Here is a 10,009-nt window from a genome sequence, read left to right on the forward strand (position 1 = left end):
ACAGAGAAGAAGAAAAACAAGATACTCTTTCATTGTATCAAATAGAGAAATGAAACAACACATTAATAGGTGGTGAAAACTAGATCCATCTCTTTTGTGATGTCATTTCTTAAGATGTTGAAACAAGAGAATAAAAATGTCTTTCAATTATTTTTCAATTGAAATGCATATTCTAACATGATTTAGGTTGATCTACAGTTTTGTGTTTACCTTTACAACATGTTTGAATGTGCATCATTTGTGAGAAGCAAGTTCACTCATATAAATGCACTGTTCTTTGGTTACAATGTCACAACCTTCACATCTCAGCTAAAATGAAAGAAAATAAAAAGAGAGAAGTAGAAAGTAAGAACTAATTTTATCTACTATTTTAACTCAAATGACAATCTACATACATAATTTTAAATCTAACCTTCAGAAAGTAGGGCATATCGGGAGAGTTGAGTTGGCCTTTCAGGAACAAATAAGGGGTCGAATCGGGCTTTCCAAAAATTTTATACTCCCTTAAACCTCTAGCCTCAAACCCCTTATTGAGCTAGTACTTTGGTAACCTAAAGTCAAATCTAAATAAAAGATTTCAAGTATATTTATAAAAATTAGTTTTTGTGCGCACGTGTGCATCTCATGTGCTATACGTACATCTTGTGCGATGTACGTGCATCCTCGTGCAAGATACGTACATTTTATGTGCATTTCGTGTCCTATAGATGCCAAATCAGCAGCAGTAAATGTCCTTCTTCATCCGAGAATCAGCTTCACAGTTCCCACCTTCTCAAAGATTCTACACTAAAAATCGTTGTGTGAAACAGTCAAAGTATTATCACAGAAGAAAATTAACATTAATTTTTTTAAATATATATATATATATATTTTACCCTGACGACATGATTGTGCTCTTTGTTCTTGTAGTACACCTTTAGTTTCAGAAAGGTGCATTGCTCATTGGTCTCTTCGATAAAATTCTCACAATAAAGCTTTAAAATTATCGAAATACACAATCAGTAATAGTGAAAAAGAAGTGAAAGAATGAGACTGATTTAAAAATAATAAAAATACTTGAAAACGTTATATGTACCATAAAGAAATAAGGCATCATGGAGCTATTAACTCTACCTATTATATGTACCATAAAGAAATAAGGCATCATGGAGCTATTAACTCCACCTATTGGACTCAAAACTTTATATATTAGCTTTTGGAGACCCATTTTCAATAGTTACTATAAGTAAAGTTAGTCTTTTAAAAAAAAAAAAATATTAAATTACGTTAGAAGATAGTTCATAATGGTAGCATACTCAACACATGTTTAACGATATATTATCTGTGTAATTCAAAAATATTTTTATTAATTGACAATGGGATGCACGTATAGGAAATGAAATGTACGTATATTGCACGAGGATGCACGTATATCGCACAAGATGCACGTTCATCATATGAGATGCACATATAACATATGAGATACATGATGCACACAAAAACTAATTTTTATAAATATACTTTGACTTTATGTCACAAAAGTACTAGCTCAATAAAGGATTTGGGGCTAGAGGTTTAAAGGGTCGAGTATAAAATTTTTAGAAAGCCCGATTTGACCCGTTACTCGTTCCTAAGGAGCCAACTCAACTCTCCTGACATGTCCTACTTTCTGAAGGTTAGATTTAAAATTTTGTATGTAGATTGCCATTTGAGTTAAAATAGTAGATAAAATTAGTTTTTACTTTTTACTTCTCTCTTTTTATTTTCTTTCGTTTTAACTGAGACGTGAAGGTTGTGACATTGTAACCAAAGAACCATGCATTTTCATGAGTGAACATGCTTCTCACAAATGACGCACATTCAACCATGTTGTAAAGGTAAACACAAAACTGTGCTTGCTACTTTCACATATTCATCCTTTTTTTTCCTCTCGACGTAATTCTGATTAGTTAATTTTCATGTCTTCATTCAGTGCAAAGGATGTAAGCGTGTGGAAACTGTCATGCTAATTTTTGGCTATAAAAATGAATTCACTGTTGTTCTATTTTTAATGAAAAATGAATTTTTGTTATATTTTTTCTACCCTTAATATTAAATACAACATTAAGTAATAATAGTCCAATTTAAAAGTTTCAAAGCATCATTAATAAAATTAATTTAGTAAAATACACCCAAAACATCATTAATAAGATTAATTTAGTAAAATGCACCTCTAATATCATTAATAGATTAATTTAGTAAAATGCACCTCTAATTAAAGTTTTCTTAATGAGTGCATCAAATCAACAAAGGCCAAATAAAATAAAATGGAGGAAGTATTTGGTTGATTCACTTTGCTATCAAACACAGCCGGAGGAGAAGCTCACAAAAAACTAAACGCAACATGTCTCTTATGTCATTGGGAAAGACATAAATATGAGTATAAGCAACACTCTGTATTATGCACTTTGTATTATGCAACACTCAACACCAACTAGGACAATAATGTTTCAGCAAGCATCAAAGCCATTTTTATGCTCTACTCAACACCTTAAGAAATGACATCACAAAAGAATCTAGTTTCCAAACCTATTAATGCGCTGTTTGATACAATGAAAAGAGTACTTTATTCCAAACCTTTTTCTTTTTTCTTTTCTTTCGGGTGTGGTTGAGTTGGTTTGAGGGGTGACTTCCAAAGCAGAGATCGCGGTATCGACCCCCCTAATACCTCCTCAATCTAGCTCGTCACACAGGGTTTACCTAGTGCGGTTTACATCTTCTGTGTGGTTTACGAGTGATTGCACAATGAAGGGTTTACCCAGTGCGCACAAAGTGCACACCACAGAGTGCTCATCCGAAGGGTAGAGGTTGTAGCTGCTGCGGGTTTTCCTGGAGTTTCCAAAAAAAAAAAAGAAATGTAAGTTACCTATGAACAAAAAAAATAGTTGTTTAACCTAACTAAAGATATGAGACCACAATATAATACTAATGCTTACATAAAAATGTCTAAAAGCTAAATGATTAAAAGTGTCATTTATCATTGGCCAAACAATTATTTGATTACGCTGTTTTGTATTTTGATCTAACCAAAGCTATTGCATTATGTGCCTCATTGATAGCACTTTTTTAAATCTCAATCTTATTCCAAGGCCATTAGTAATTGTTTATTAATGGTGGTGACGCCTTACTGATTTCAGTGAATAGAGTGGAGAGCTGAGAAAATGATACTGGTGCAATATCCAACAGGATAATTAGGTTCTGTGATATCGTTCTAATGTTACCCTCCAAATTTATTAAATATGCTTTGAATAACTTAACCGAAGAAGTTAATTAACAAGAATGTTTAAGCTAAACAGAATATCTGTCAATCCTTTATCATATCCATCAACTGAACAAAGCCATCATTTTTAGCTAGTCCTGCTACTTCGTATGGCTGCCGCTTCAATCTTCATAACTTGCATTTGTGATCTTTCGCTTTCTAAATCCCAAAGGAATATGTTGGCAGCCTCAGAATGCAGGAAGAACAGCAACAGGCACAAGAGATTTTAAACACATTGTGATTAAGAAGATATACAACTGGTTTATCATCGAAGCTCAAGCAAGCACACACATTCAATATGAGGTGTATGTGGAAACATGTCAACTGGTTGTAAGCTACTCAGTCTGTAATGTCCTTCCATATTCTGCTCTGGCTGCATTTAAAAAATGTGATGGACTTGAGCAGAGTGAATGATAAAATGTTTATGGGTCTAATATGAAATCTCAAATACTCACCACACCATAGCAGAGATAATTAAGGTCACGAGCACAGGTTGCAGGATTACATGATACATAAATGATGCGTGATGCTCTCAACTTCAGCAAAAATTTGATCAATTTGATGTGCATGCCAGGGCGATTAGGATCTGCAGGTTTGGCAACATAATATGATAGTAAGCAAGTTTATGAAACTCCAAAGGTGCACCAAAAAGAAAAGGATAACGTTGTTATTTCCTATCCATTATTAATCTTTCAGACCATTAGCAATGAGTTGCCAAGAACAAGTGATCACTATCAAGTAGACTAAGTTTAAATCATGGTCTCACAGCCCACAGGCCATTCACAGAACATACTTAGAGAGTGCCATCGAAGATCTCATTTCAAGAGCTGCATAATATTATCTACCAAAACATGAATTATAATAACTAATGTTTCAAATGGAGACTTCTCTTTAGATATAGTTATAGTACACGGAAACTATATATTATGCTAAGTGGTACTATAGGGAAATAACTTCATCCTTCATTATCTTTTGGAATATACATTCTATATAAACATGAATATTACTTTTTTGGTCAAGGGTGACTTCTACTTCAGGCTGTCTTCTTACCGTGGCTCATTACTACAAACTGTGACCAAAGTAGCTCTCTTTTGCCATCTAGTCATTAAGTTGGTCTCCATCATTTTTTATTGAAAGGGACAAGATCAGAAATTTAACCTAAAGACCTGGCGAAAAAGCAAATCAAACATCCTGTTTCAACATGGCAGATATGATGTTTCCATTCTAAACAATTTTCACACATCAAAGCACGTTAGTTGTTTTATTCTGAATATTCTTATACCAGTAGGGACTACTGATCTTGCGATATCATAAATGCTGTCCAACACTCCAAAAGAACAAAAATCCTGCTGCCAGGTAGTAAATTGGGAACTCAGACTGAAAGGGTGTGCGTTCACAGATCCATTTAGTTCCAGTAGGCTTTAAAATTAGAACGTTCTTAAGCATCATATGACCAACATATTGTTAAAGCAACGGAAGTTAGGGCACGAAATAACCTGTGATAACAATGTCAGGCTTGGGCAAGTTGCTGGCGAAGGTCGCATCAACTTTATTCAAATCTCCTTCGATGAAGGTTGCATTATTGATGCAATTTAGAGTGGCATTTTGACGTGCATCTGATACAGCTTGAGCTACTACTTCAAAACCATAAACATGCTTCACCCTGCAAACCGAAATAGAAGTAAATGTCAGATCAGCAAAATCTAGAACTGCAACTCAAGAAGAAATCTACCTACCTTTGGGCCAGTGTAAGGCCAATGGTTCCTGTCCCACAAAATAAATCAAGAACAATTTCGGACCCATCTCCTTTAAGAAATGCACAATCTTCAATTAATTTATAGAGAATATCAGCCTGCGAAATTCAAGAGATTCCATTTAGCACCAAATTTATAAAAATAAGGAAAACTGAATTGGGATTTGAAAGAAATCAAGGTATCGGTCCTAGCCATTTCTGGACCAAATACCTGCTGTGTGTTCGTCTGAAAGAAAGAGTTCGCCGAAATCTGGAAAGTAAGCCCTCTTAAAGTCTCTGTGATGGTAGATTTTCCATACAATGTATGTTCCTTCTCCCCAACAGATGTGTTGCCGATAGAAGTATTCACATTGTTAACAATGCTTACCTGTTTGATATCAATGACAAAACTTAGTAGCAATATATACCATAGAGAATTTTTCTATGGCAGATGCACAAGGACCAACAAAAAGTAATTTCGTGGTAAATAGAGCATCTCAAAAGAACGCAACGGGTCCACATGTAGGAGAGGAGTGTTAATTAAGAAATGGACTCATGAGACCAGAACTTGAATCAGGATGAAAGCACCTTATTGGTTGAAGTAAGCAATTAATTTTTGAAATTTCTTCACCTTACGAATCAAAGAATGAAATTATCTGCAATAATGTTAACCTACCACTTCAGGAATAGTTGTGATTTTCTCAACAAGGGGCCTCAAGCGTTCAGGATTGTCAGAAGAAGTTACAAAGTTAACCATAAGCTCAGGAAGACCAGTTTCAGTATTCCTGAAAGGAAATTCAGTAAGACAAATTATTGTTAGATGCAAGGTATATCATAAAAAAGATAATGATGGACTCTATATACAGCATGACATAGACAAACAACAACAAAGACTTGACAGCCAAAAGACACTGACAAAAGTTTCCTTAATTTGGGGAAGAATTGGAAAATAAAGACTTGACACTTGCTCAAGAACCCAAGACTTCAGCTTAAAAACAGTCTGAAACACCTAAAAGTAAAAAATATACTTCACTACTCAATGATCTTGACAGCCACCCCAATGCCCTACCTCACCCCCACCCCCACCCCCCACCCCCCCACACCCAACAAACAAAAAAAAAAAAAACTGATCATTAGCATAACAATTAGCAAGAGACTTCAGTGCTTTATTCACGAAGGACAGAAATAAGATCCAAATACCTGCCTGATCTAAGCATTAGATGCTTCAGAAAGCCAGAGTGGGAGTGCACATTCCACGGAGAAAGCCCCAACTCTGGATCCCGCCAGCATTCTTGCACAGTTGCGAGAACCTAAATCACTAAATCATTTTTAAACAAGATGAAAGTACATAATACAAAAAAATAAATAAATAAATAAAGCACAAATATCACTGTCGAAACCAAAAACCTATATCAAATCATATGATTAAACAAAAGCAGCACGGAAAATAATAGATGGAAAAATTTATTGCAGGCTCAAATCTGTGAACAGTACAAATGAGGGAAACAAGCTGCACTCAGCACTGCCTAATTGCATCAATAGGACTCTTGCTGCAGAAAAAATCTTCACATAAAGATCCAAAAGAGCCAATTATAAGTGACAAGCGTTCAATCCTGTTAAACGAATGTATATGAGCTAGAGGACAGCTTTTATTTTGTGATGTTGTAGCTAAGAAGTTAGGAAATGTTCTAATTCGACTAACATTTCTTTGTCTCATCAATTCCAGGTATCCTAATATGTCTGAAACTTGCCATTATCTTTGTTTGTAGAGAAAATAAAAGAGATTTTGGAATTATCCGCAATCTCAATACAGATACCCTCTCAAGCTAGTACTCCTTCCTCTTCACCTCTGTATACCTGTGCTACCATCACTATCTTCTAAGTTGATCTGCAAAATATTGTTGGAAATGTGCTGCCCTATCTCTGTTACCACTTTGAAGCTGATGTATCCATGAAACTCATGCATATCCATGAACCCCGTGCATATTTCGTTCTGTTTCTCCAAAGACACTATGATGCTTACTTCCTCCATCTTCCCTCCTGGACTGCATAATCCTCTGCAATTTCTCCCTCCTCCAAATTGCATGACTCTCATTGCCAGATCTCTGAATCCATACTTCTATTAGTGCCGTTATTAATGCCTTTTATGCATTATGATGTTGCTTTTGTTCTTTACTAGAAACTCTTAAATCATTTCATCCTAACCCCCTGAGATACGACTACATTCCAGTTTACCACATAAAACTTCTTTGCCTCTTACTCTCTCCATTTCGCAGTCACAGCTCTCTCTGTTGGCAGTACATACCAGAAGTATCTGGTTATGCTTAATAGTGTGCTACTAACGGAAAAATCTCATAAACAATAAGTCCATCAAAAGTCAAACGACCATGTGCAGTTTTTTTTATAAAAAAAAAATAAAAAAAATTGGCAACTAAATCTAGCTACATGCAAATGGCACATACCATACCTCATTTGCTGAATCACTTTGCAATAGGCACTTATTCACATTTAAAACCTTGTCAAAAAATCCAGGGGCATGCAAACCCAAAGCATAGCCACATTCATCAGTAGAATTTTCTTGCAGCTGTTCAGCAGGTACCCAGCCCTTTGGGCCAAAAGAGAATTCCATCTGCATCATAAATAACGAAACAAAGTAAACATATTGACTTCCCATTCCTCAAAATTCGTTCTGTCGTTCTTTTTTTCCCCTTTCTCGTTTCCTCTTAACTTTCGGAACATCATAACTATTGTTGCTCGCATATAATAGTAATAAGAAGGCAAAATCAGCAGGTGAAACAAGAAGGTGGACAAAATACGGAAAAACTGCTACACACACATATACATACAAAGAAACCAACATAATTTTTTATAAGTAAAGGAAATTACTGCCGGAATCTTTATATTGACTTCAAAAGAAAATGACATTATATCACTGCAACTATGAAATATTTTTCTAACACCTTTTAATGCAAATTTAATCAATAACTAAGCAATGCATTTGGTGCTCCATGATTTCTAGAGAGAGAGCGAGAGAGAGAGTGAAACAGAGGCATTATTTGTGTGTGGGTATGTTTATGTGTGTTGTATAAACCCGACCATCTAGTGGAATAGAAGAGGCATGGAATTATTTAATGCCTTTCCAGGAAAAATATGCACTTCTTCTCTTTTGAATAGATCATCTGATTATCAAAATGTTACCATATAACATAAAATATGATATAATTTCATACTTCCAACCACTGACTACCAAGCCAAATGAAGCATTGGCAGTCAAAAGTAAGTCTAATCTTCAGAATACCCATCACAACAGCAAAAATATGCAATATACAAATAAAGCAAAGGTATACAGCCAAAAGGGGAAAAAAGACCCAGTAATGCTGTCTAAGATTGCATTAGTAGTAACAGTAAGTAGAATTTCTACACAAAATATTTCCAAAGTAAAAATTTGGGTGAATCCTTCACTGACCTTGTTCCTATAGTGAAATTGGATATCACAGGGAACGATTGGTTTCATGGCACCTGCAAATTCTGGATCTTGATCAGAAAACTTGCCCACATGAACAACCAGGTCGTGAACTTGTTGTTCTTTGGCCTTGAGCTGGGCTTCATACGACAAATTCTGCGTCTTGCAACCTCCACAGTGTGAAGCATATTCACACGGTGCTTCAACGTAGTCGAAATGAGGTGTTATTGTCTTCAACTTCTTCACCTGCCCTCCTTATCAACCAGCATAACATCAATCAACAAATTGCCACAAGTACTGAAAGATCACAATAAATTTCATTCTATCCACTTTTAGGGGAAAGGGAGGACTTTTCTTGTAAAACAATACTCCCTCTATTTCAATTTGTTTATCCGTTTCACAAAGAAATGTTTCTTTCCCTTTTTGACAACTCCTTAGTTCTAAATTTCCACGTGACATGCTTAAGACCATAAAATTAAGTGACATTTTGATACATTTTACATCCATTTAGTTTAAAAGATCACAAAATTCAAAAGTCATATTTTACTTCGCTAAACTCTGTATCGCGTCAAAAACAGACAAACAAATTGAACGCTAAATCATTCAAAACAAAAGTAAATAAGTCTAGACATTGCATATAATCAAACTGGAACAAAAGGAGCAAACAGCAGACACCTCTGCATAATTATCTTTTTTACGCGTAACACGGCCAATAAATCGTTCTCCAGGTAGTGCACGATCACACATGAGTACAAAACCAGTATCGGCAACCTTACATACGCCTTTTCCTTTGAAAGCAAGTGACTCACATACTAGCTCCAGCGTTTGCCCTCGCTTCGGATAATACGACTTACTGCTCCTATCATTGTTGTTGCTTCCAGTACTACGCACCGTTTCCCGTACATCTTCTTTTGAAATTACGTTCAATTGAATGTCTTCAGTGTCTTCGATAGGGGAAATAGAAGCAGCAATAGTGAATGAACGTGAACGTATTGATGCAGCTGCTGTTCGTGCGCCAAATTTGTGTATCCATGTGTTGGAGTTTATGGAGCGAAGGCCGAAAGTAGCCGCCGCCCCCATTTTTGATCGGAGTAACTGTTAAACCATACGCCGGGAAATGACTTCGAGTCCGAGTACGTATGGTATTTGGCGGATTAAAGGATAGGGCGGCTAATACCAAAAGTTCGGTTTTAACGGTTGGGCTGACTGGGTCATCTTATCTAGTGGGCTTATTTATGGGTTGGGCTGGATGGGTCATCTTATCTAGTGGGCTTATTTACGGGTTGGGCTTTAGAATTGCATAAGCTAATGTCCAGGATTGGGTTTTCATTCTAAGAAGAAACATTGGGAATAACAATCTCATCGATCTATATGAGATGCGTAAATCATATAAATAAAGAGATTTTTTTTTTTTGGTGGGGAGGGGGGGGGAACCGTGAAGTAATACCATTGACATACAAAATTCAATACACCTAAGGAGCACCTAGGAATCCAACCACCATCTATGATAGATGCTGTATTCTCTAAGCCTCAAGAC

The 10,009-nt window shown here is 35.8% G+C and overlaps 1 protein-coding gene across 1 annotated transcript; it reads right to left on the reverse strand.

Moving 5' to 3' along the window:
• Positions 1-3,224: 3,224 nt before the first annotated feature.
• On the reverse strand, positions 3,225-9,652 carry LOC107861768 (uncharacterized RNA methyltransferase BH0687). Its single transcript, XM_016707138.2, has 10 exons — positions 9,148-9,652; positions 8,476-8,718; positions 7,477-7,638; positions 6,210-6,319; positions 5,686-5,794; positions 5,242-5,397; positions 5,014-5,129; positions 4,774-4,940; positions 3,733-3,863; positions 3,225-3,650 (listed from the first exon to the last, which is right to left on the reverse strand). The coding sequence occupies exons 1-10, from the start codon at positions 9,550-9,552 to the stop codon at positions 3,543-3,545; spliced, it is 1,707 nt and encodes a 568-aa protein (XP_016562624.2). The 5' UTR covers positions 9,553-9,652; the 3' UTR covers positions 3,225-3,542.
• Positions 9,653-10,009: the final 357 nt, after the last annotated feature.

The sequence above is a fragment of the Capsicum annuum genome, chromosome 3 (assembly GCF_002878395.1).
Source record: "Capsicum annuum cultivar UCD-10X-F1 chromosome 3, UCD10Xv1.1, whole genome shotgun sequence".
Lineage (NCBI taxonomy): Eukaryota > Viridiplantae > Streptophyta > Magnoliopsida > Solanales > Solanaceae > Capsicum > Capsicum annuum.

What these genes read in the sequence shown, in the direction of transcription:
- LOC107861768 (XM_016707138.2), bottom strand. Translation starts at nt 9,552, where the DNA reads ATGGGGGCGGCGGCTACTTTCGGCCTTCGCTCCATAAACTCCAACACA. An exon ending in AATTTCACTATAGGAACAAG is followed by an intron (nt 7,639 to 8,475) that starts GTCAGTGAAGGA and finishes TTTATGATGCAG; the next exon opens with ATGGAATTCTCTTTTGGCCC. An exon ending in TCACAACTATTCCTGAAGTG is followed by an intron (nt 5,398 to 5,685) that starts GTAGGTTAACAT and finishes GATATCAAACAG; the next exon opens with GTAAGCATTGTTAACAATGT.